We start from the raw sequence: 26,561 nt of genomic DNA on the forward strand, positions 1-26,561 counted from the left end.
ACCTCTTCTACATTTTTGAGCCTAAAAGCCAATGCAAAACACTTGAACCTTGAAGAAAAACTTTCTCACCCCTGGAACCTTAAGCTTATTGAAAAATCCTTAACCTCCTTACCTTGAGTTGAGATGAACATATATGTTAGGATGAGGAGAATGGTTTAAGTTTGGGGGAGTTTTTGAAATAAGGGAGCATTGAGAAAATAGCAAAATGAGTCAAAAAGAAAGAAAAAGAAGAAAGAAGAAGAAGAGAAAGAAAAATGAATTCATTGAAAAAGAATTGGGAAATAAGTTGAGAAGTGGTTTATCCAATTGTGAAGCAAAGAGAGAGACTAATGTTATATCATGAAGTAAATTGTTTTATCTCTTAGCTCAAGGTGCTTTGTTGTCCAGAAAAACTAATTTTTCTTCTTAGCCCAGCCACATTACAAGCCTTAAAAAGTCCTTGTGATGCTAACTTGCTTGTGAATGTGTTTGATATTGTGAAACGAATGGCAAATTTAATTTGTGTAACACTGTGATAGTTGAGAGTTAGACACACATCCTTATACACCATTATGCTTGAGTGAAACACTTTCTTTGGTGAGGATTGATTCCATGCATTCAATGAAAACATCTTGCCACGTTTGTTGATCTATCAATTACATCTATCTTGTGATTTTAAATTATGAGCACCTTGATTGAAGTTTAGCTTGCTAAGGCCATTTTATCTCTTGAATGTAATTTCCGAGTTGAGCAAGCATAATTGATTTTGTTTATTTGATTGAAATTGTGCTTGAGTTGCTAAACTGTCGTGATTGAATCGTTTACTATGTGAAGTACTTTTGCTCGAGGACAAGCAAAGTTGTAAGTTTGGGGGAGTTTGATAATGCTAATTCTTACCATTATCTAAGCATAATTTTAGTAGCAAAATCAACTCTTCTTTAGCTTATTACTTGCTTAAATCCTCTCTTTTATTTAGTTTTAGTATTTATCTATATTTTGAGCTACATTACGTAAATAATACTCTAATCCCTTGTTTTTTGATCTATTTCGATGTTAGGAAGATCCAGCATTACATTGAAGAGCCTCGGTGATCCAGGAAGTCATTGCTGAAAAAGTCATTTTCGCTTAAGCGAGAATAATTTAGCTTAAGCGAGAATGACTATCTTCTCCAAGAAGTTTATTCTCGCTTAAGCGAGAATAATTTAGCTTAAGCGAGAATTCGGGCAGTATATATACTCACGAGGCAGAAAGAAAAAGGGTCTTTGGTTTTTTGGAGGCGCGATTCCACGTCTGGAGCTCATGGAGGGCGCGAGGAGCTTGTGGGAACATCTCCTCCTCTTCCTTTGGGTCTCCTTCTTCTTCCATCTTCCATGTTTGTAAGCTTTAGGGTTCTCCATGAAAATGGAGAACCAGATTCATCTTGTTAGGGTTAGATGTAACCTATGAACTCTTGTGTAATGAATGATTGTTTTGTATTTATAAATGCCTTTTCTATCTATTACTAGTATTCTTGTTTCCGATCTTAAAGCTTGCATGTAATGGGGAAGTTCATGACTTGATTTTGGGGTTTCATTGAGCCAGGGATGGGATATGAAATCTTGAACTGAAACAAGAGTCCTTGTGGGTCATTGAGCCAGGGATGGGATATGATTCACATGTTGTCTTAGATCCTAGTTCTTAATGCGGGTTTGCTTGTTAAATTGTCCAAGGGATTGGAGTTTGATAAGGAAAACCTAGGCTCTTTCACCTAAGGGATTAGGGCTAGAGTGTTTTAGTGGATTGACTTTAGTAAATTGATAGAGAGGAGATGAAATTGGTTATACACAAGAGTGCATTGGTGAAAACTAACCTTAACAATGTCATTTCATATCATTTCTAGTCTTTTCCATTTCCAAGTGCCTTCAATACCAAAGTCCAACCTTGTAATTACTTGTGAATTTATCTTTTTGCACATATTCTTAAATGATGAGTTGTTCTTGAGTCTAGATGAGTTGTTAATCGCACAATTTTCTAGTATTACGAGTCTCTTGGGAAAACGATACCTGGTCTTGCCACGGTTTATTACTTGAACGATTTGGTGCACTTGCCAAAGAGATTAACAACTCCTGAAGAGGCTTGGTCTGGAATTAAACCGACTGTCTACCACTTGAGAATTTTCGGATCTGTGTGCTACAAACATGTCCCAGATGAAAGAAGAAGAAAACTGGACGATAAGAGTGAGACTCTCATTCTTGTTGGCTACCATCCAACAGGTGCCTATAGGTTATACAATCCAGAAAAGAAGCAGATTGTCATTAGCCGTGATGTGATAGTAGATGAGGCTGCAATGTTTGATTGGGAGAAGGCCGAAGCAAAGTCTGAAGTAGGCTATGTTCCAAGTTGGCTTGAAGATAAGAGTTCATCCAATGCTGAGCAGACAGCTGCAAACCGTGAAGTCAACAATAGAAGACCACAAAGGACAAGGTTTCCATCCACCAGACTTGCAGATCATGAAGTCTTTCTAGATAGTAACAATACCAGCTCAGGTGATCTTGTGCATTTTGTGTTTTTGGCCGACACAGAAGCACTGACCTGGGAGCAAGCTATCGACGTAAAGGAGTGGAGAGAAGCCATGTTGGAGGAACTAAAGGCCATAGAGAAAAACAGAACTTGGGATATGGTGGAGTTACCTCAGCATAAACATCCCATTGACGTTAAATGGGTGTTTAAGATCAAACACAAACCAGACGGTGAAGTAGCAAAGTTCAAAGCCAGATTGGTTGCGAGAGGCTTCTTGCAAGAGCCTGGAGTTGATTTTACAGATGTTTTTGCTCCTGTGGCAAGGCTGGAAACCGTGAGGTTAGTAATTGCTGTGGCCAACATTAAAAACTGGAAAGTATGTCAAATGGATGTTAAATCCGCATTCTTGAATGGGCCATTAGAAGAAGAGGTCTATGTAAGACAACCTCCAGGTTTTGAAAAAGAAGGAGAAGAGCAGAAAGTGTATAGATTAAATAAAGCCTTATATGGTCTTAGGCAGGCACCTCGAGCCTGGAACAACCATATCAACGCCTTGCTCATCAAACTTGAGTTTCAAAAATGTACTGTGGAATCTGGTATCTACGTGAAGACTAGTAAAAGGCAAGGTATGTTGCTGATTTGCTTGTATGTAGATGATTTGCTTATAACAGGAGATTCAGTGGATGAAATTGAAGAGTTTAAGAAGAGAATGAAAGAAGAATTCGAGATGACTGATCTTGGCAGTCTAAGCTACTTTCTGGGACTAGAATGCATACAGACAGATGATGGAGTGTTTCTTAATCAGAGGAGGTATATAAGTGAAGTGTTGAGAAGATTTAATATGGAAAATTGCAATAGTGCTTCAGTACCAATCATGGCAAATCTGAAACTGACTGATAAACTAGACGAGAAGAGAGTGGATGCCACACTGTATAAGCAAATTGTGGGGTCTTTGCGATATATTTGTAACTCCAGACCTGATATTAGTTTTGGAGTTGGGCTGGTGAGCAGATTTATGAATGATCCTAGGCAATCTCATCTTGCTACTGCCAAACATATATTGTGTTACTTAAAGGGAACAACAGACTTTGGTCTATTCTACCCCAAGAATCTTGACAATACGAGAGGGGCATTGGAGGCTTGGTGTGATGCTGATTGGTGTGGTGACAAAGTTGACAGGAAAAGCACGTTTGGGTATCTGTTTAAATATATGGGAGCTACAATTTCATGGTGCTCCAAGAAACAGAATGTGGTTGCTCTATCATCCTGTGAGGCAGAGTACATCGCAGCTGCTGAAACTGCTTGTCAATGTGTGTGGCTGGAAACAATGTTTGATGAGCTGAAAATTGAATATAAAAAACCGGTACAGCTTCTAGTTGATAATAAATCAGCTATAAGTCTATCTAAAAACCCAGTATTTCATGGTAGAAGTAAACACATTGAAACCAAGTTTCATTTTTTGAGAGATCAAGTTAATAAAGGTAGATTGGAATTGGTCCATTGCGGCACTGAAGATCAAACTGCAGATGTTTTCACTAAAGCCTTGAAGCAGATCAGATTTGAGAAACTTAGAGATTTGCTTGGTGTTAAATTGATGTGAATTCAGATTAAGGAGGGTGTGTTGAGATTAATCTGAATATTATAACTGTAATAACTGTCTATTGACAGTTAAGTCTTCTTTACTGTGTTTTGTTTAAATACTGTTGTTTTGTATTCATTTGTTAATGAGAAAAGCTCTCACTTTCTCTAGCTCTCTCTTCCCTCTGTATTCTTTCATTATCTGCATATTTCCCACTTCTGCATAATTGTTCTCAGGTCATAACAGTTAGGATGATGAACATTTGAAGTGGTTTGATTGTGAGAATAGAGTGAACAAAAAGATAAAGTCTACATTTATTTTTGTTCATTAGTTTATGGCTCGTGGAATGAATTTTGATGATTTTTATTTTCCTTTTATGTACAGGGCTTTGCAAATGCAAGTGGGAAAGAAACAGAAGATTCCCGAGAAGTGGCTATGACTATATCAACATAAATTTTGCAGGAAATCGATACATTGTTGAAATCTATCTTGTGGTAGAATTTGAAATAACTTGTTTCATAAACTATTATTCTTTATTACTTGAGATTTTCCCTCAAATATTTGTTGGAAAATTGGCGGGTTGTGAGGTTAGTGTGTAATTCTATTAAAAGCTCTATGAAGAGCATAGACGTGCATATACCTCCATGGAAAAGAATTGGGTACACGCAAGTAAAGTGGTTTAGTTTGAATATAAGGTTTAGTTTAATTATGAGGTTGGAACTAAAAGAACATCATCCCTTTATCACAGGTAAATTCTAAATTTGTTCTTCTAATTAATGAAGTTTTATAAACGTTGTTATAATAATTATATTTTTGATTATTATTATTCATTTAAGACTTTGTTATCACAGGTAAAGTTATCATTTGTATTGTAATAGTGCTGATATTCGTGTGGATGCAGATTATTTTTGTAACTTGCTCTTTTTTACCCATTTTATTTTTTCATTTCGGTGTATAAAGGTTTGCTTCAGAACTTATATACACTGTTCCATTTAGATAGATTTCCAGTTACACGATTACTTAGAGTTATATTTCATAGTTTCAGTTTCTTTTAGAGTTCTTTACAGGCTGATTTTGTTTTAAATTTTCTTTTTCATCTGGTGAATATTTAATTCAATAATAATTTATTCATCTATTTTGTCTATCAGTATATATAATTTCTTGGTTGACTATCAATTTTAGTTTAATTTAAAAGTAACTTTATATCATAATATAAATTATCAATTACAAATATAAAATATATTCTTAAAAACATCTTTTTATATATTTTAATTATAATATAGTTCATAAACTAAAACTATTTATTATAAATATATAAAAATAAGTATGAATCCTAGACAATGCACAAAATTTTAAAAAATAGTACATGATGAAGGATTGAGGGAAGCCACTAGCAACAGAAAATTCAATTCCATTTATGTGTTTTTAGAGAAACACTAACACCCAATCTTTTGTTTCCGCACAGCATCGAACTCCTCTTCATCTTTAGTGTTAACCTAACAATGTCACTCTCACCAACAAAGTTAAGGTTCTGTCTTTCTTATTCAGTTTCCAAGTTTTCTCCTTTTCTTTCTAACCCTTCTTCCTTCTCTTCCTTTCATTTACACTATCACTCTCAGTCTCCTTCACTTGACCATGACAATGTGAATAAAGGATACTGATTAGATGTATGTAGTTATAGTACTATGATCAATGGTTTTTGTAAGAAGGGTTTGCTTGATGAGGCATTCACCTTATGGTTCAAAATGGAAGACAATGGTTGCTTACCTAATGCAATAACTTTCGAAATAATGATTAGAGCTCTCTTTGAAAAGGATGAGACTGATAAGGCAGAGACATTTATTCGTGAAATGATATTTAGAGGCTTCTTGACATGATAAAAGGTGAAACCTCATGTCTGTATTAAGTTACATTTATGTATTGCTACATAACCTACTTGAATGGTTATATGTTGTATCTGTTTGATGAAGAAGTGTGACCTTTCTGCAATTGATGCTTGTCTTGCTACATATTGGATGTGAAGAGTTGAAGATTTTTTATTCTGTGCTCTACATTTTCACTACTATAGAACTTCTGTGTTTTTTTTTTTTGTTTTTTGTTTTTTAGCATTGCATTGTCTGTCGAGACCAAAACCCTGACCTCCCTCTATAAATTCTAATGGTTTGTTTTTTTCCAAGTTCATTTAACTTTCTAGAGGTTCTCTACCGCTTAACGTAATTGAGGAAGTGTACTATCATACTATATTACCTTATTGATATTGATATAACTCATTACAAGTTTTAAATTGTGTAAATAAGCTTCAATCCATTGAAAGAGGGCCCACCGGTAAATCAATGTAATTGAAATTTTGGATATTTTGTTATCAAGTTGTAGCATATGCCATGACTCTTTCTGGTGTTTGCTGCAGCATCCTGTCTTCTGAATATTTTACCCTGAACTTCTTCAACAAATTCTACAGTATCACACCATCCTTCGTGTGTGTGTGTGTGATTACAAAATAGTTGAGTTGTTATCACTTTATTAAGTTATGAGGTGCCTCCAAATTGATAGTTTCGTATGAAAACTGCAATTAAATTAACATTGTATCATAACAAGCAGTAAAAGGTGGCATTTTAAAGATACAGTTCTTTGTGGGATTATAATCTGCATAAGAACTTTGAAATTGGCTGCTATAATTGTCCCCTGATAGACCCTGGGAGACTGGGACTTCATGAGAAGTGTGAAATAGTCTGCTGTGTTACTGTCCCATATATATTCTATATATGTTTTTTTTATGCTTCTTGCATATATGGCTTAGATATATTATGATTGCATATATGTTGCTGTCCTATATATCTGATAGTGTTTTATCACTTCAATTCACATGTTGTGTATAAACATTGTCAAATCTGTTGCATAGACTTAAAACTAGTCACAATACTCATTCACTAAATTCTTGGAATGTAGGTAAGTTCATTTAATAATTTCCTGCACATATGAACAAAATAAAATTGTGTAGCAGAGCAAACAGTTCATTTATGCATACATTTGGCGTATCATGTTCCACAAATAAACTTCAAATTTTATTACCAAACTTTGTTATGGCATATTCTATTGAGCTTTTTGACACAAGTTATCCATTCATTCCAAGTCCAGGATCCACTAGGGGGTAAAAAGAAAAATTATATTTTTAATTCAATATACAATTTTAATCTTGTTTAATTTTTTTATGTACCATTTCCAGTTCATCTATATAGCTGAAAGGCTAATGGAGTTTTGATAAGAATATTGTAATTGATCTAATGTTTTTTACCTCACTAAATTTGTTAGAATAAAATAACTATGTAATATAAGAATACAAGTCTAAAGGGTGAACTCAAGAATCAATTCTGTTATTAATGGTGAAGTCATTGTTAACCATACAGAGGACACAGTGAGGCTTAAAAGACCTCAGAAAACAACAAATCCTTGAGACATAACTAAATTGTGGATCAAATGGTGTTGAAAACACAACTTTGAGTGGTCTAAACATGTGCTCATGGTTTTCAGAGGATGGTGGTCTATGCAATCATGGAGGTGACAACATAAGGATCCATGTTAGAAGCAGGCCTTCCGTCCTCAAAGTAACCTTTCCCTTGTTTCTGTGTCTCTTCCAACTCTAACTGAGCTTCCATGGTTTGCCACACCCTTCAGAAAAAAAAAATGTTACCCTATTAAATCTAATCTCAAAAAACATCATTAGATACCAAAAGACGATGACTTACCCAAGAGAAGGTATTGATGTCTGCAATTTCATGTCTTCCGGTTAGTCTCTCATTACCTTTTCCATATGCTGCAATGTGCTCTGTGTCTCAATCCAAGCTTTTCAATGGCCTTCTTAATCACCTCATAACCACCCTCTTCTCTCATGGACTTGTTGCTGTAGTATCTCTCAGAAAATCATACATTTCAAACAATAATAACTCAAATATATAACCTGCTTATATATTACGAGTCCAAATTCTTTGTTAAATTTGTGGTGTTGTTCTTCTACTATATCTTTAAAAGTATACTGATTTTGATATATTAATATATTTTGAAGATATAACATAAAAATAACATAAAAAACATGGTAAAAGATCCAGATTCGTATATTACCTCTAATTTGTGTGTCCCAGCTCCATTCCAATCTTTCTAATACCACAACCATGAAACAATAAAGTCAAAGTATTGAAATAAATTAATGATACAATTAAGATCAATCATTCTTTTATTATATGATTCAATCTTTATACCAAGTTATCAACAAGTTTTACATGAAAATATCTAACCGGAATAGGCTTGGGAGCTAATGAAACAACAGCTCCTGCCAACTCTGTAATCCTATGTAGCATAACAACATTTAATCAATGTTTTCAATGATTTTCATCAATCATGTTCATCATATGTGATCCTTAATAATAAAAAAATAGTGAAACTTTGTATTACCTCCAAAATGTAGCGAGCAGCCCACACTTCATCTCCAGTTTTCCAAAAAAAAGGTAAGTTTGTTCATTAAATCACACCATGGAAATGCTTTGATAACACTATTATCAGTCACTACACTTTAAATATTTAAATTTCTGATTGTACCTGGACTGGCATAACCTCTCCATTGATGCCACTAATGTTAATTTCTGCATAAACACAAGCTTTGTAATGTGCATCTACAATATCACGACCATAAGCTTTATCAGCACCAACTCCACAGTAGTATGGTCCCTGTTCAAGTTAAACATTGATTGAGTTAGCATTATGAAGAAAAGAGAAGAGAAATGGATAGGTTATTCAAACAATAATTGATTATTTTCATTTTCATTAATTTTACCCAGTTGTTCATGCACAGCAATTGAGACATTTACTGACTAAGAACCAATTCACATAATTTAACTTTGACTTATAACATCAAATGCAGTGATCATTATCAGCTTGAAGATCAAATTTGACAGAAAAAGAAAAAAAATTAAGTGAATATGAATAAGAAAAGCAAATACAAATAGGATGTTCTTTTTAGTAACCATATTTCCTGGGCCACACAGGTGTCAAATATCATATAACAGAAGTTTAACTTAAACCGTTTAAGTTTACATTTTGTTTTTCTATTTGAAAAGATAAAAACTCAACCTAACATCATAAATGAAATATTTCGTTATTTTTTTAGACAGAATTATATCTAATAATTCTAATAAGATTATGTCTAATAACATTAGTTTTCGACAGCATTGAACTTTTAATTTGCATATGTAGTCGGAGAAGCTTGTGTTGAAATATTGCTCCTGTATCTCATGAAAATCTTACAAGTTTAAATCCGTTCTCCATGTGAAGCTCCGGAAGAAGAAGAACACGAAGATCAAATTGAAGTTTCTGGAATATTGCGGTTCAGATTTAACACCATACCAGAAACTACAAATAACTTTTCCCACTCTAATAAAGTCGGAGAAGGCGGATTTGGATGTGTTTACAGAGTAAGATTAAGGCAATTAAAAAAAATTGAATTATTATCTTAGATTAGTTTAAAAATAACTATTTAAATTAAAGTAAAGAATCTTGTGAGGTTTAAAACAATGTTTCCAAATAAAATGTGTGTTGGAAATAATTTAAACAATTAGGATGAATAATCTAAAATGATTTAATTTAGTTGAACCCATTTAAATTATCATACATTTTAATTTAATTCATCCAAAGAATTACGTAATCATTCTGTCAAACTTCTTTTAAAGTTTAAATGATGTATTTTGTCCATGTCTAAGTAAGATTGCAGTAATATATCATGGAGAGCTTACTATCCTGACTGAAACATTTTTAGGGTAGGCTTTTGAATGAACAAGAGATTGCCATCAAAAGGTTGTCAAGGAGTTCTGAACAATTAAGTATAGAATTCAAGAATGAAGTGCTTACAGCGGCCAAGATTCGGCACCCAAAGGTAGTTAAGCTGCTTGGTTTTTGTATGGAAGAAATAGAAAGGCTACTTGTCCATGAATTTGTTCATAATATAAAAGCCTTGATTGCTTCATGTTTCGTAAGTTCAATTTAGATGTATGTTTAATTGGACCATACCTCTGAACTCAATTGAGGTGAGGATAGGCTTGGTAACATACTGCATGTTTGTGTATGCAGATGAAACCAAGAGATCAGAGTTAGATTGGGAAAAACGTCACAAAATCATTGCAGGCATTGCTCGGGGAATTTTACCTCCATGAATATTCTCAATTGCATATTGTGCATCGTAATCTTACACCAAGTAATATTCTCTTGGACGAAAAAATGAATCCTAAAATATCTAATTTTTGTTTGGCAAGACAGCTCGGTATGAATCAAACTCATGAAAACACATTCAGAATTGTGGGAAAGCTGAAAGTATTTAAATGTGTCATAGCTTATTACGCGTTAATAGTATGCAAAAAAGTTGGTGATTGTGAAAAGATTTTGCTTAATTAAGCTAAAACATGCTCGTATTGGTATTACGCAGTGGATATATGCACCCGAGTATGCAATGCATGGACACATTACAGATAAGATGGACGTTTTTAATTTTGGTGTATTGGTTCTTGGGATTGTTTCTTCTGCGTTGTCTTCTTTTCTCACTCGCTTTGGAAGAAAATTTCACAAGGACGGTAATTTAAATAATGCAAGTACGCATTAATTTAAAAATAGAACTGTATAACAATGCCAAACATTGTCCTTTTACCGGTTGCCCCTGCCGTAGAGGCCGAAAAATAGAGACCTGTACATTTTGAAGAATGGAAGCTTTTCCACTGTATCATCTCATACGTGTGGGAGGCTATGGTTATATTTCAATTCAGCATAAGTCCAACCAACCAGATCGAAATATATCGTAACTGATCGAAATCATCTCAGTATACATGAGGATCTAATCCTAAAAAACCATATAGGCTCACGAGAGCTCAACAATCCTTGGACGTTTCTTGGAATGACCAGTTCCCTTTTGTTTTTCATGAATAATATTATCATCACCAGAAATAGTTTCTTTAATTACTGACCCATTTCCATTTTCACCATCGATTCCATCTTTGCAATAATTTTCACTGCTTTCATTTTCATCATCCTCACTGTCATCATCAGCATCACTCTCCTCCGAACCTGTTTCACTACCATCAGTAGCAAATGAAATCACAGGCTGACAAGTGGAAATTGCAGATTCAGCAGCAGCCACTGCCTCAGGTGTCTTAAGATCAGCGACACCAAGCATCAAATCCTGCAAGAATTGAAAATTAAAGAAAAATAAATAGTTTAATTCATCATTTGCAAGTCAGTAATATATACACAGCTAGATGTACAAGGAGAGAAAATAGAGTGTGACTGACACTGACCATTTCAATAACTTCAGATTCGTTTCCAGTTAGCTCTTCAATATCGTAATTCTCTGGATGTTCCTAAAGGCAATATATTTTATGTGTGTGAATATGTATATATTTAGAGCTATGAAATGAGAAAAAAAAAAGTAGAGAGACAAAATAGTTGAAAGGCAGTGAAAAAAATGGAATAGATCAGAAACCCAGATTTAACCTTTGCATCAAGTTCCAGCCGCTTATTTGCTTCTGACATCACTCCCAGGAAGTCTTTAACCTTCCCTAAAACTGCATTAGCAAACAAAATTTCATAACTTCGTCTTCTTAGAGTTGTGCTACATACTGAAAGTAACTAGTCCAATGCTTATAAGCGGAATATGACCGGGCAGTGTTATATAAACCCAATTGAAGAGTGAAATATTAATCAGGTTAAAGGTAACATTATATTTTTTCTGTCTGTCACCTACATGTTTAGTTTTCCTTCAAACCAAAAGTTTACAATTAAGTGATGGAAATTTCTCGAGAGACCAATAATTTACAAAATAGTTGTAAGACAATTACAAAACCCCAAGTGAGCAGGCAGAAAAAACCCGACTGGCGCCATCACGCACAGACAAAAAGACTGAAAATGTTTCACATTAGCCTACGTAAGGTGTGCTATTTATTTCTCTAATCTTAGCCACCTCTTAGCTTTCCTCTCACTAACATGAGCCATAGAATCCTTGCAATTGCCACCCCGTATTGTACCCAGCAAGAGGACTACTTAAAGAACATCAAACCCGTAGCATTCGGCTTGAAGGCTCATATCAAGAGACTCTCATGGAGGCACATGATCATTACCCTTGGGCTAGGCCGGAACAAAAACTGAAATCCAATAGTTTTAAGCGTAATTCTAGGAAAATTACACAAATCGTCGAGAAATCTAATGCTATTAATTAAACCTATTGATTCTGAAGAAATTGAAACGGTCTTGTGTACAGTAAGAGACGTATTATAATGGTAGACTCTAGGCATAGAGACGTATCTCAGTCACCAGTGAACTAGCTAAAATAACGAAAAAGAAACATAAGCGGATTAAAGAACAAGCATCCATAACCAACTTTGACTTTAGCGCGATTAACCAATGCTTGAGGCATGCCTTAATAAAAACATGTAAAATTTAAAGACTTGGCACGAAATTGAAACAGTACGTTGGCTTGGGGGAAGTGGAGCAGTGAGGGGAGTGCCATGAGAGGGGAGTTTCCGAGTTCGAGCGTCTGCTTCTCTTTTATTGCCACTTAAAAGAAGAGCGGATTCTGCACAAACGAAAGGCAAATTCATCATGAGTGCCCAAGAAAAGGGAAAATAAGAAAGCAAATTCCATTGAAGAAAGATACAGACCTAAGGAAGAAAGGGGCGTGCCCTTATGCTCCAACTGCAAAAGCTCTTTGCTTCTTCTCTCTGCCATATCTTGTTGTCACCTTTCTCAATGCCGCTGATAGTTACGGACAGCACAGCGTTGAAGGAAGCAACCAATGCAGACGTTGTATCAGGAACTACACGCTTAGGTTAGGCGAATTGTGTTAGTTGAAAAAAGAATTGCCATAACGTTGTGGATTTCTCCTCTGGGAACTTTGTTGTGGGCTTGCATGTCCAATTAGGGTAAAATCAAACACGAATAAGGAAAATTCATACATTTTGTACGCTGAATTAGAGGTGTATAAGGAAATAAGGGGTGCATAAAGAAATAACTATTATTTAATTGGGCTGTGTGGGCTTGACGTTGAGCTGTTTGTGCGTGGCACAAATACCTTAAGGCTGTTTCTTCCTGCATTCCATCAATTATTTTCCTGCACTCCTTCATTTGGAATTTTATTTTCTGGAACACGCTAAATCAATTTTGAAAATATTTTTTTCCAAAAAAACACTCTCCTTAATTTTCTGAAAAATACTCATTCATTCCTATTCTGGAATTTTATTTTGGAAACTATGATAGGTACAGAAAGAAAATTTATAGGGTGCAGATTCAGCTTACCACTTTATTTTTTTTTCTAAAATATGAAAAAACAAATTAAAACAACTAAATTCAAATTTTAAAATTATTTTAATGATACTAAATAGGAACTGTTTTTTATTGCAAATATTAATAGAGTCTTTAAGAAAATGTAGTTATTTTAATAGGCAATTCAAATAAATTAAACTCAAAGTTACTTTTTTTAGAGACTTTACTACTGGATTAAGACTTTTTCTAGAGATGAATTAGATTACATTTCAAATACAAGATTAAGATTAAGAGTTTTTAAAATAAGTGATATTTAATAAAAATGAAATAACTTAGAATTGACATTTTGATCAATCTTTTGAAAATAATAGAGCGGTAAATTAGGTAACCCATACCACCAATTAATATACTTCCGTTAACATGCGAATATAGTTATGGAAACCATTAAAGTATTTAAAAAATATTATTTGGTGTTAAAGTTTGGGTTTTACATTGTATATTTTTTTTCTTAGTTTTAGCATCTTTTTAAAAGTTAAAGATATTTATTATTAGTAGTAGTATATTTTATAAACGTAATCCTGTAATATTATATTAGTGAAAATATGTGTGTAACATGGGCGTAAATAAATAAAAGTTATTTACAATAAAATTATAAAAATTTATTGTAAATAGTTTTTACTTATTTTGTAAAAAAAATTAGTTGAAAAAATATTAAGTTTAAGAAAACAGTCAAATAAGAAAAACAGTTAAAATTTAAAAAAAATCATTTAAAGGTAAATAATTATTTTAGTTTGAAATTCTTTTATTTAAAAGAAAAAATTGGAAAACAAATATATTAGATATATTATCAATAAAATAATGATACATAATCTATTGTTAAAGAGTTGTTACCATATTCCTTATAAATATTGGTATAAATCAAAATTTATATTACTTTAATCAAATTTAGTTAAAGTATTAATTTATTTAGTATTTGTTAATTAAGATTTTCTATTTAGATTAGTTATATAAATTAAGAAATTAATCTTCTTTTCTAATTTTTAGCGAGAGCTTATCAACTCATCTATTTTTCTGCTTTTAGTATAAATTGATAAAGAATTTTTAAAATCTTTCAAGTTCTTACTTAGTATATAAATTTATTAGAATTAAAATATTAAAATCTTAATTATAAATTTATGTAAAATTTCGATAAATTATATAATTTTCAATCAGTGTTTTAAATGTTTTTTTTACAGTAGAATAGTCTTTTAAGATCTCGATATCTTGTTAACTTGTCTTAACATTGAAATAAAAATTTGATATTTGGCAATTCTAATCTAGTCTTTTAAAAACACTTGGCTAGGTAGCATTAAACTTGAGAGCAATAGTAACAACACATCTGAAACTAAAAGGTTTAAAACGTCCTCCTTTGTGATCAATATTTGGGAAGAGAACATTCCCTGGGAAGATTGTTGTGGAACCTCTGAGTGTCTTGGCAGTAATCATAAATCATGTGGTATTTCCTGACCCATTTGAACCACCTTCTTTGTGCAGATGTGAGTGTGCTAGAGCTGTATTGGTTCCACCAATTGGCAGGGCTAGCTGCTCTGCAAAACCTTGGGTTCCCTTTCCATACACAACCATCAATCTTGTAATTTCTGAATGAAGCTATGAAGGGACCCTTTGTCCAATCAATCTTATCTTGCCCACCTCGTGTAGCCCAGCTATCACCATTCCACAGAGTGGCTTTCAGACTCATTGGCTGCCATCTTGGAAATGCTACACCCTTGTCCCCATGGTTTCTGTAAACTCTTACGGGAATCGTATCCACCATTAACCTGCAAAAGGCCAAGTTATCTTTGCAACTAAACTTTTCTAAACACAATTGTTTTTAAGCTTACATGCCATACAAACTGATTAAAAAAGTTCAACATTTTCAACTTCAGACAACCTTTTTCTATCCCTTGACAGACTAATCTGTAGACATCAGTTTAATAGAAACAGATATTTCTTCCTTGATTGTAGAAGATGGCTTACACGATCTGGTGTATATTCCACAACACTGAATAAGTATGGAAGTCCTTTGTTGGATCAAACCACAGATAAATTCTCTCCTCTCGATTGTCTGTTCCATCTGCGAAAATATTTGTTTGAAGAATATATGGCTGCCCGGAGACATTGCCAAGAAACTCAAAGTCTATCTCATCTCGATTAGGTTGATCAGAGGTAAGCTGTGATATTTTATTGTCAAACTTGAATTAGTATATATTTTTATATAATTCAGATTAGCAATCAGAAAAAAAAAAAAAAAAAGAGTAAAGGGTTGCTTACATAATAGGCCAGGACAGTGCCTGCAGAATCACCTGGCACTAGTTTGATTTGCATGTCTATTTGCCCAAATAAAAACATCTGGTTTGAAGCAAAACCAGCTCCTGCAAGAAGCAACCGAAACTCAAAACTAAGAAGGATATTTGGTTTTAATATAGCAGCCAGTTGAAATTAAACTTCAGAGTTAGAACCAGATTCTTGGTCCAGTTTCAAGCTCCTTGTCTGTCCATCCGCAGATGTGTTCACATGGGTGGGAGACCATATCACAAAGAAGTCCTTGTTGAAGTCTCCTGTTGAAACAACAGACGCAGCTGAGTCTTGAAACAGACTGAAGGAAACAAACACGATGAAGAAGATAAGCGCCGGGTGGAAGTTTTTCATGGTTCCTGCGAATGAATATGTCTGAGGGCTCTAACTTGTAAATGATAACTGATGAGCCATATATAGGTATTGCTTGGGAAGGACAACAACAGTTTTGTTAAATTAAGAATATCTTTAGAAGGGAGTAAAGGAATTTTTAGCTGTCCGAATCTTGGTTGATGAGAGTACCTGGATTCGTTAAGGTTTACATTACAACATTAATAAATGTTTTGGTAGGCTTAAAGTGATGACTAATATAACATCCATTTTGGAATTATCACATAGTTGGCCTTGAATAATCAAGTTCTTTTGACATTTGATAGAATCTTAGTTGTTGTCTCCAGTGTTCTGAACCAAACATGTTTAATTAGTTACCTGCTAACAAAGAACACTTTGTAAGATGAATTCGAGAGTTTGCTTTCAAAAAATCCATATCCAACTTAACTCGCCGGCAAGGAAACTTATTTTGATGGCATTGATCAAAAGAAGAATAATAAAATAATATATATATATATATATATATATATATATATATATCAGTCTTTTTACACACTTGTGCTTGCTCAAGCAAGGTCTTTTACTTCTTTTTCTCAATAGAAAGTTTACGGAAATCAGAACCTGACGACACATTTGCTTTCTTGCCTCCTTAGATTTTCTCTCTTAAGATAACTTGGTTTTAAAGCTTCCATTTTTTTCATGGGCTTCAAAAGGTTTATTCCTTCCCTTCCCTTGTAGGGCACATTATGGTTAGTTTTACTAAAACTCGTACCTACGTTTTTTATTCCTTGCCTACTAATAAGTATTCACAAAGAATTTTTTCAAAAAGCAAAAAATTATATTCACAAAAAAGAAAATGGGATATCTATAGTGGGAACTTTTTTTTTCTTCTTAATATCAGTATCTATAGAGGGAATTATAGTTTACTTTGAGATAAAGTGGATTAAATGTAAAATCAGAAAGGACACTTGAGACAAACAATTCCATTAACTATTCCAACACGAGTTTTATATAAAAATAATAATTAAAAAGATACACAAAGAAGTTAACCTTTACATAAGTTAAAATTAATTTATATCTGAGTTAAAGATATATTTTTCTATAAATTAACTTATAGATAAGTAAATGACAAGTTATGTAAAAATTAATTTTAAATTATATATTTTTTAAATTTTCCTTGGGAGAAATTTTTTATAATGTATTTTATTTTCTAAATAATAGGTCCAGAAAAATTCATTCTTAAGTAAATATAACTATTTTGAAATATTAGTATATGTTCAATCAAATAAATGTTTTGAGTGAATAAATTAAAACGGTAAGTCTAGAGTATTACACATTCTTAAAATTTTAGTTTGTGCTTCGCTAATCAATTATATATTTCAGTAAGTATTTATCTGAGAAAAGGCATTCAACTAAAATTAAGTCTTAAAACTAAAATTAAGTTATGCATCTCAGTTTTTGGAAATTAAATGAAAGAATTAGGTGAACAAGTGAAATTAATTTAATTTATTTGCAAGAAATCAATCCATTAATTTGTGCATCTTGGGTGGCAAACCTTTCATTTTAAAGTGGATTTTCACACCACAGCCTAAGCAATTTATGATAAACCTAAGTTGATTAGGAAATTTTCCTTGAGATAGTATATATTTCTTTCCAAACATTTATATAAATAATATACATCATTTTAGCCGTTCAAAATTCGGTTTCTAGAGAGTACAGATTTGAATATAATTATGTGTAAACAATTTGGCTGAAATTCAGTTTATTGGAATCAAATTTCGAGTGAAGTTTTTTTATCATTCAAAAATAAAGGAAAGGATTTAAAAAAAAATAAGTAAAAAAAATATTACTTTGAAAATAAGTACCTTTATCAAACCTATATATAAGATTTATCTACACATTAAATTGTGTGAACATGCTGTTATGTTTTGAAATTTTTTCACAAATTAACATTTTAATTATTATATTATTCACATTTAGTTTGCTGTTGCTCCTCTATATTTTCTGGAAGAAGACACCTTTATGAATATTAAGATGTGGGATCTAACTGTCAACACCTTGTATAAATTCTTCAATATTGTTTGCGTCTTCTTCACAAGAAACAGTTTCTTGTGTGGTGGGTAGGGACAACAACAGCTATATATATTTATATTCTTGCACCAAATTATACTTGAAACTTCACAAAACAAAATTACTTAATCATATACGTTATCTCTATAATAAAAATTATGCTACTTCTCCACTAGTTTTCAAAATATGAAAATAAATCATAAAAGGTATCCAATAATAAACAAATTTAAATGCGACAACCAATGAATGATGATTCCAATAGTTTGAATGCAAAAATATAAAGAAAATGAAAGAAAATATACATGTAGCAATATAAACTTTTATTTATAAACCTTTCGAAGACAAGTATAGATACCCCTTAAGTTATAAATAATAATTAGATTTTAGTTTCTGAGATATAATCGTACTTTTTTTGTCTTGTAAAAAATATATTAATTTTTACTGTATGTAAAATCGTTTTTCTAATTTTTAATCTTTTCAATATAAATTATTTAAGAGTCAAAATTAAAGATAATTGCAAAGACGGACTCCCGATTTTAAATCTCGACTTAGGTCGGAACATGTATATTATAGAATTAATTTATTTTTACTTCTTATTTAATACTTTTTTAAATTTTAATTTAAATAAAAATATAAATAGACTAAAATAAAAAATATTGAAAGGGATAATAAGAATAAAAGAATTACCTTCAGTATAACTTAAAATAATATTCAACCAGTGAAAATAACTCTGATAATACATACTAATATTTGATTGTCATATATTTTAGTGGATCATGTTTATTGACAAAAAAGCACAATGAAAATAAAAATAATAGGATTAGAGACAAATATTTAAAATAAAAACAAAACATGAGTATATTTTAGAAATACGGTTAAGCCAAATCATAAAGTTTAAATTATTAGTTACAAAAATAAAATAAAATAACTAAAGGGTTCCTGATGCTTGCTTGATTTATCAAAGATTTTAAAATCTGTTTAGCTCCTCACTTAACAATTAGTGAATCCAAGAAGGAAGAAAAGGACAATGCTTTTTATTGTGACCCTGGCAAGTGTGGGGTTAGTGTACGGTTAAGACTCGGAATGAGGTCAAAGGACATGGCAACTTCTTTGTTTTAGATCGCTGTGTTCCTCACTACCACCCATGTTTCTTATGAAATCACTTTGACACCTAAATCCTTAAATGACACCACTTTTGTCTTAGTCTCACCTTCTCGACTCCCTCTCACACTCACCCTTTCTTTCTGCTTCTGCTTTCTTCTCTCTTCTCATTCAGGTATTTTTCTATCCCTTCTCCAATTTTATTTCTTTTTCCATTCTGGAAGAGGGATTGCTGTGCTGAGCTCATTTTGGAACAAGGGAAGGCTCAATCTCCATTCAAAATTCTTTTTTTTTACTTAGTGACAATATGCACACGACCTTATCCGTTTGCCCCTTTCTCATTTTTTGCTTCAGAATGGTTATAACCCTTGAAACTTCTTGCTCTTGATCAAGATGGGGTTTTACGGGGAAGGAGCAAAAAAACAAAAATCTTAGCATGAGCTTATATTCGGATTAATTTGTCATGAGCTTCTCTTGTTTTGAGATTCTCGGTGATTGTTGTGTGTGGGATTTTTGCTTTTTGCTTGTGGGGGGAGGGGATTCTAGGGATTTCGTGTGGTTTCTTATCTTTGCATTTTGTTCCTTTGTGTGATTGTTTCCCTGAAACCCCATAATACTGGTTTTTCTCTCGTCGTGCAAATTATTGATTTTTTTTGTGGTCGAAGTGCTTTAACTATTGCACTGTTTTTCGAATTGATTTACCTAGTAACATAATTGAGGATGTCACTTGCCGTGGAAGCTAAGAATGAAAATTCGACCCTTGTTAATGTGTAGTTTAACATGGTTTTCTGGAATTGGAAAATCCCCTGGAGGATACCTTAATTAGAATGTGTCTAAGAAGCATGGGTGTTGCTAAAACAATGCTGTATCCGAACCAGGTACATACCCGTATTCTACTCGTCGGGTACTCATAGCTACGCACCAGAAATATTTTACAAAAAGAATAGATAATTCATTTGGGTAGGTATGGGTACCTTTTTAGTACTATTGGACCTGTACTCAAGTCAAATGGATACAAAATTTCAAATGAAAGAGAAGATCTTGTCCAATTTGATTCTTTACAGGCTAGATGGAACTTGAAACCAAAAGAAAGGTGGGTCGTGTAGAGTGTTGCAATTTTTAGGCTTCAATAAGTTGCATTGAGACTCTTTCACAACCCTCATTGTCTTATTGTTGTGAGAGAACTAGAACACATCCATTTATCTATTCTATGAAAAGAAATAGGTTTAATCCTAAAGGAACTAAATATTTAGTTTTTCTATGTACAAATATCTGTCTCCTCTCATAAAAGGGTAATAATTATAAAGAGGGTAAAAACTAAATATGAGAAATTGATGGAAATGAATGTGATCCACACACTTGAAGGGGCTAAAGCTTTCGAAATTTGCTAGTCTTTCTGATGATGAATTATTTTTGAAAGATTTTTTTTTTCCAAAGATGTTGGAGAAGGAAATGATGAGATTGAAACTGTTAAAGGATGATACTATAGTTATGTTTAGGTCTTATATCTATTTTTAATTTTATTTTACATATTTTAGTTTTTTATTATGAGATATGTTTAGGTTGTGTTGTTTTCACGTTATTTTGTAAATTATGTTGTTACTATTTACAAAATGTAATCATATTTATAATTAATTATATTAGGATCCTACCCAAATTTTTTTGAAAAGGCCATATTTGGTATAATGTACCTTTTGTGAGTGAACCATAATTGTTTAGAGTTTTTTTCTCCACAGTTGTACCAACAGAGAAAATGTTTTGAAATGGAGTAAAATTTGTGTTTCCCCTTTAATAGTCCTTTCTATTTCCACATTTCTTAACTGCTGTCAATGACGGCTCTGGTAAATGTTTGATAGATACAAACACTTGAGATATGTTAAGCTTATTATATGCATTTTCTTTGTAATTATATCTTTACTATAAGAAACATAGCTCACACGGATCCTTAATGTTACTTTTCCTGTCCAAAGCAGATTGTCTCTGCTTGCCATTTTGGAGAAGACATCAGGGGTTTCCAAATAAGTTAAACATGATAAAACGGTTTCCAAGTAGGAATCATAGGTCCAAAGGCATCAAGGTAAAGCATGTCCTGCAAGTTCTTCTGTTGCTTGGTGTTTGTTTCTGGTTGATCTACCAGGTAAAGCACAATCATGATAAGAAGAAGGAATTTGACAAGAAGGATCTGAAACTTTCTGTCAGTACCCAGACAGATCCGATCCTGAAACCTGGTAGAAAAGAACTTCCAGGTAAGCATGACGAAAGTCAGAATGAAAAACATGAGGAAGACGAGGAAGATGAACATATTGAAGAGGATGAAGAAAATAAACATGATCACGAAGAACAGGAAGACGCAGGCAAGCATGAAAGTGAAGAACATGAAGATAACAATCATAAAGGCAGAGACCAAAATAAACAGGGAGCAGAAGAGCTGGAGGAGGAGGATGAAAACAAAAATGAAGATGTTGAAGATGAAGGAAGAGGGGTCGGAGACGATGAGATTGATGAAAATGATCAAGAGAAGTCAGAGGTGGATACTGCTGATCGTGATGATGAGTTCTTGGACGAAGAGAAAGATAAAGAACAAGAGCCTGATGAGAAGGAGAATGGAAATGGGGATGAGGAAAAAGGAGGTTTAGTTGAAAACCACAACAATCATGAGGCCCGGGAGGAACATTACAAGGGGGATGATGCTTCTAGTGCTGTGACCCATGATACTCATGCAACTAGCACTGAAACTGAGACAGTTAGCTTGGAAAACTCTGATGTAAACTTAGAAATGAATATCACAAAATCTGAAAACGAGGCAACTTATTCAGATGAAAGTGTCAAGAATCAAAATGTTTCAGATTTGAGGCCTTCAGAAAGTGATGTGATCGACGGGATTTCTTCAAATGAAACTGCTGTTAAAGAGACTGGAAATAATACTTTGTCCAACCCTGTGGATGATAGCTCATTTCTAAATAAAACAACCTCAACAAACTCTGAACCAGGCAGTAATCTGACAGTAGTGACCACAGGAGTGAGCAATAACTTGACTGCAGCTGGTAATGACACTACAAGTTCGTCTGAACAAAATAAAACAGTGTTATTAGCTGAATCTGACCAAGCACAGAGCATCACGAACAACACAACAATCACTGAAGATGTCAAAATTGTGCAAACAGAGGGATTAGATCAGAGTGGCGGTGAACATTCTGAAGAAAAGCTGCATAATACTGGTTCGGCTGACTTTTATAAAACTGAAAATGGAGATGCAGCTGCAGGAGAATCATCTAATCTAGCAGCTTCAAATGTAACTGAGAAACCATACAGAAATGAGAGGTCTGAATCTGATAGCTCTGATAGTGGCAAGTCCCAAGGTAACAATGAAACGAGTGAAACTCAGAATGCTGATGCCACGAAGGATGAAACTTCCGAAGGAGACACTCAAACAAATGAAACCGATGAAACATCAGACTCTTCCTCTGCCAATGAAAGTTTGGATTCAGCTGAACTTGATGCCATCGATTCTTCTGATAGTCGTATCCACGAGGATGCTGCCGAAGTTCGAACCGATCTGGATACATTGCCAGATATCAGAAGTGAAGTAGATGACGAAACTGCCGCAGAGTGAAGTGCAAATAATGTCATTGGGTTCTTGAAAAGAGCTCTTTCAGTTTTTCTTCTGACCCATTTGTTAAAATCTGTTTGCTTGACACAGGTTGTTTCAAGGCTAGATCTTTAAAGGCGCAAACACAATTTAGAGGATATTTTTAATGATTGTATCAAGGTCTGGATGTCTGTAATTTGTTGCTACATTCCGCTGTCTACTACTTTTGTTCCACTTATTTTTGCGTGAACTTCTCGTTCTTAATATTTTTTCTATAGGACATTTTTTTATTATTACATTAGTTCTCAGTGGATAAAGGATGGTGATTAAGATGAATCTTAATGAGGATATCGATTATAAAGAGAGGTAATTTTGTTCTTTATTTATTTTCTCTTTTATAAATAACTAAAATGTTAACTTTAATACATTTCTGAACCTTGCCGTCTGTTCATTCTTACAACAATAGACTTCAAAATGACCTTTCTTTCTCTATCAACATGATAACACAGACTTATCTTTCCATGATTCACAATTTTCTCCAAACTCTTAATGTGAAAAATAAATTACTTCATTAAATGATTTCAATTATGATATTGTATTTGATAAATAAAAATTACAATAATAATTTTCAATGAAACTTATCTTGTAAATAATTTATAACTGTTTATATTTGTAATGTGTCTGCTGGTTAGTTTATTACGATAATTGAGGCTGATATATATGTAAGGGTTGGTGGTACCATGCTTAATTGGCTCCAAATTTTATTGTGAAAATCAAAATAGATATACACTGAAACATGTGTATAACTAAACTATTACGTGAGGTGATATTTTTTTAATTCAAATACATTAAATTATTCCATTATAGTAGTTTTTTTTTTTAATTTGGTATAAATAAAACTATATTTATTTTCTAAGTTAAGTTTAGTTGGAAATAGTTTTTTAACACTTAATATGGTGTGATAAATTAAGTCTTTAAGTAAAGTATGGTTAATTTCTTTACCCATCACGTATAATTTATTTAATTCATATCTCTTTACATTTCTTGCTCCTAGGCCAAGAAACAACCATATTTCTTCGTTTGAAAGAAGAACATTCATATTTTAATCACTTTATGCATATTCCTCAATATTATATATTTTGTTAGTGTCCAACATTTATTAAAACCTTGAAATTCACCATTTATATGTTACGATTCGATGTGATATGGCTTATTATCAACTGGTATAATAGAGTAGATTCCAAATGAATTCGTATAAATTTATACATAAATTATAAATGGGTGGAATTTGGTATCATTGATTTAGAATCTCATGATCCGATGATTGTTTTCCCCCTGTTTCTATAATTTATTTTACCCATTATTGTAAGAGAAAATGAAAAGTTGCATAAGCTTAAAATATTAAATCAAAAAGAAATCAAAAAGATCATATTCAACATTTTATTGAGTTTATTTTTAACTTCCTTCAACACACTGTATTTGGATATTTAAATTACATTTTTTTTTCATTCTTTTAAAATAGTTAACACAAGTTACGAAGCTAATGTTTTTTTTTTTTAGATTCATTGTTAAGTTATATTTAACCATTTATAATCTGATACATCGATATTTTTACATATCATCCATATGTTACAGTGTACTCCACTCCTTCATCACACTTAATGATTTAAATCTTATTATTTAAACGATGAATGAACAGGTATTTACTATCATTCTAAGTGAATTCAATGTAATTTTCAATATACATATATACATGTGTTCGTTTCTATCAGCAGTTCTTATAACTTTTGAATCTAAAGAGTAATTGGTTTTCAAAGGAAAGTAAATAAACTAAAACGGTTGCTTCGAACTATAAGCATACGTTATTTAATATATAATTTAAATAAGTTAAACAAAGGGAACTTGAAAGGGAAAAAGTCTGACCTTACTGATGGAAGAAAGAGATAAATGAACAAGCAAGGGCAAGCGAATAAGGTTAACGAAGAATCATTTCATCATCGTGAATAATGAAATCTATATATATCTAAAAACAGCAAAACCGAAAGGTGAAGTTTTATTCCCTTGTCCAGTTCTTGATTAATTATAATGGACAAATTATTTTAACCACAATGAACCAACCTTACCAGTGTTTCTGATTGAGCCCTCTGAAAAGAATAGAAGAAGATCAAAGATACCAATTTCGAAAAGCAAGATAATGAGCATCGGGAGGTGATGAGGCCATGGGAATCCCAGCATCAGGTTTGTTATCAAAGGCGTCATAGCGTTCGATTGCAGCAAATCCATTACTGGGTCCAAGAATCGACGAAGAAGATATAGCAGTAGAGCGGTCAATGATGAATTTGCTGGCATGTTTTTCTATGTTGTTCTTGAGTTCCTCAGTGGAGGCCTTTAACTGGAGAAGCTCATGCAATCCAAGGTCATCGACAGGGCTCTCCCACCAAAACTGTTTCTGCCTGGCTTTCCTCACATGATCCAGTTCATCCCCTCGCTTCTTTTCAATCTCCAGAAGGTTAAAAACCTGAGTGAGTTGCATGTTGAGATCACGAACATTCGCATTTCGATGAGCCTCAACGAGGTGCTGCGCACTGGAATCTTGTGGAGGGTTCCGCATGGTGTAGCGATCGATGAGGGACTCAACTTCTGGATGGCCAAAAGAGAAGGCCTTGTCTGCAGGAGAGAAAACGACGATGGCGATCTCTACCCCACAGAGGGTGCAAAGTTCGCTGGCTTTCTTGAACACTCCCGAACGACGTTTAGAGAAAGTCACTTGCAAATGACTCTTCTTGGGTATTTTCTCTATTGGGATCTTTTGACGACCCAAACTACACTTTTTATTCTTCGACATGCTCCCACAAACAAAACACTGAGACAATACTTCCTGGGAAACTATTCTCTCTCTCTTTTATATCACTAAATCTTTCTTTTACACCTGTCCCAATTAATTTTCCTTTTTATGTCTTTTATTTCTTTTTATTATTAGTCCTAACCGGGAAGTTATATAATCTTTGCTCTTAATATGTCATCATTGTTGCAGACCAAATTATTCACAGGTTACCATATTCTGTTCTTGATTTTTTTTTACATAATATACATTACAGACACTTGTTTGTGATTTTTTAATTAAAAGACGTAAAATAATTAATATTACGTTGCTCATTGATGTAAATAATTTATCCTTCTCACAGCGTAACAATACAGTATACGGTACTGTTATTTTTACACTTGACAAATTTTTATATATGTTATATATCTACTATTTTACTATTCAATTCTCTTTATGTTCTTATAAATATAAAAAATAACTTTTTTAATAATCAAAATACTCTTAAAATAGGTTGTTAAGTTATACATATAGTATAAAAAAAATATTTTCCAATAAGATAAACGTATCACGAAGTAAAATGCCATGTCTCGAAATTTTTAATTAGTGTTCAACACATAAAAAGGTAGAGAGACCTGTATTGACTTTGTTTTCATTAGTTTGAGAAGTTATATACGAAGGGAAGGGGTCCAAAATCACGATGAATATGTACACTGAAAAGTCTAACAATAAAAACTATATGTTTGGTTGTTGGGTGTTAGGATTAAAATTGGAACAAATTAAAATGTTTTTTGTTTAAAAATTAACATTTTTTTCTTCTTGATTTATGACTTTGTTTATGAAAATTCATAAAAATACTTTGGTAACTTTGTAAAGTTAGAAAAGTAAATTTTCAGAAATAATTTTTTGGATTTTTTTAATAAGAAATTTTAAGATAGAAAAAATAAGAGAAAAAACCCGTCTTTATAAAC

The 26,561-nt window shown here is 32.8% G+C and overlaps 3 protein-coding genes, 1 long non-coding RNA gene and 1 pseudogene across 5 annotated transcripts; 1 reads left to right on the forward strand and 4 right to left on the reverse strand.

The window, feature by feature from the left end:
* Positions 1-7,407: 7,407 nt before the first annotated feature.
* On the reverse strand, positions 7,408-8,795 carry LOC148194795 (uncharacterized). The gene is made up of 5 exons (XR_015781650.1): positions 8,504-8,795; positions 8,347-8,398; positions 8,174-8,209; positions 7,801-7,955; positions 7,408-7,723 (listed from the first exon to the last, which is right to left on the reverse strand). It is a non-coding gene; the product is annotated as an uncharacterized LOC148194795 (long non-coding RNA).
* A 1,898-nt stretch (positions 8,796-10,693) lies between these two features.
* LOC148194796 (uncharacterized) lies at positions 10,694-12,996 on the reverse strand. The gene is made up of 5 exons (XM_088096096.1): positions 12,745-12,996; positions 12,555-12,659; positions 11,582-11,652; positions 11,386-11,448; positions 10,694-11,270 (listed from the first exon to the last, which is right to left on the reverse strand). The coding sequence occupies exons 1-5, from the start codon at positions 12,809-12,811 to the stop codon at positions 10,950-10,952; spliced, it is 627 nt and encodes a 208-aa protein (XP_087952222.1). The 5' UTR covers positions 12,812-12,996; the 3' UTR covers positions 10,694-10,949.
* Positions 12,997-14,574: 1,578 nt separating this feature from the next.
* On the reverse strand, positions 14,575-16,184 carry XTH10 (xyloglucan endotransglucosylase/hydrolase 10). Its single transcript, XM_047305421.2, has 4 exons — positions 15,844-16,184; positions 15,656-15,756; positions 15,362-15,555; positions 14,575-15,162 (listed from the first exon to the last, which is right to left on the reverse strand). Exons 1-4 carry the CDS (start codon positions 16,031-16,033, stop codon positions 14,760-14,762), a joined length of 888 nt encoding a protein of 295 aa, XP_047161377.2. The 5' UTR covers positions 16,034-16,184; the 3' UTR covers positions 14,575-14,759.
* Positions 16,185-19,142: 2,958 nt separating this feature from the next.
* On the forward strand, positions 19,143-23,007 carry LOC124831387 (uncharacterized). Of its 2 annotated transcripts, none has more exons than XM_088097436.1 (2): positions 19,143-19,355; positions 21,151-23,007. In XM_088097436.1, the coding sequence occupies exon 2, from the start codon at positions 21,210-21,212 to the stop codon at positions 22,791-22,793; it is 1,584 nt and encodes a 527-aa protein (XP_087953562.1). In that variant the 5' UTR covers positions 19,143-19,355; positions 21,151-21,209; the 3' UTR covers positions 22,794-23,007. The 2 variants fall into 2 exon arrangements, with proteins under 2 accessions (XP_087953562.1, XP_047161315.2); XM_047305359.2 differs by having other exon boundaries at positions 21,154-23,007.
* A 1,858-nt stretch (positions 23,008-24,865) lies between these two features.
* On the reverse strand, positions 24,866-25,620 carry LOC124831423 (agamous-like MADS-box protein AGL62 pseudogene; annotated as a pseudogene).
* Between the last annotated feature and the right edge of the window lie 941 nt (positions 25,621-26,561).

Source organism: Vigna umbellata, chromosome 8 (genome assembly GCF_029865625.1).
Source record: "Vigna umbellata cultivar VRB3 chromosome 8, Vumbellata_1.0, whole genome shotgun sequence".
NCBI classification, from domain to species: domain Eukaryota; kingdom Viridiplantae; phylum Streptophyta; class Magnoliopsida; order Fabales; family Fabaceae; genus Vigna; species Vigna umbellata.

What these genes read in the sequence shown, in the direction of transcription:
- LOC124831387 (XM_088097436.1), top strand. Translation starts at nt 21,210, where the DNA reads ATGATAAAACGGTTTCCAAGTAGGAATCATAGGTCCAAAGGCATCAAG.
- XTH10 (XM_047305421.2), bottom strand. Translation starts at nt 16,033, where the DNA reads ATGAAAAACTTCCACCCGGCGCTTATCTTCTTCATCGTGTTTGTTTCC. An exon ending in GAAACTGGACCAAGAATCTG is followed by an intron (nt 15,757 to 15,843) that starts GTTCTAACTCTG and finishes TGCTTCTTGCAG; the next exon opens with GAGCTGGTTTTGCTTCAAAC. An exon ending in TGGAATATACACCAGATCGT is followed by an intron (nt 15,163 to 15,361) that starts GTAAGCCATCTT and finishes GGCCTTTTGCAG; the next exon opens with GTTAATGGTGGATACGATTC.
- LOC148194796 (XM_088096096.1), bottom strand. Translation starts at nt 12,811, where the DNA reads ATGGCAGAGAGAAGAAGCAAAGAGCTTTTGCAGTTGGAGCATAAGGGC. An exon ending in CACGCCCCTTTCTTCCTTAG is followed by an intron (nt 12,660 to 12,744) that starts GTCTGTATCTTT and finishes TCGTTTGTGCAG; the next exon opens with AATCCGCTCTTCTTTTAAGT. An exon ending in AATCTGAAGTTATTGAAATG is followed by an intron (nt 11,271 to 11,385) that starts GTCAGTGTCAGT and finishes CAATTCTTGCAG; the next exon opens with GATTTGATGCTTGGTGTCGC.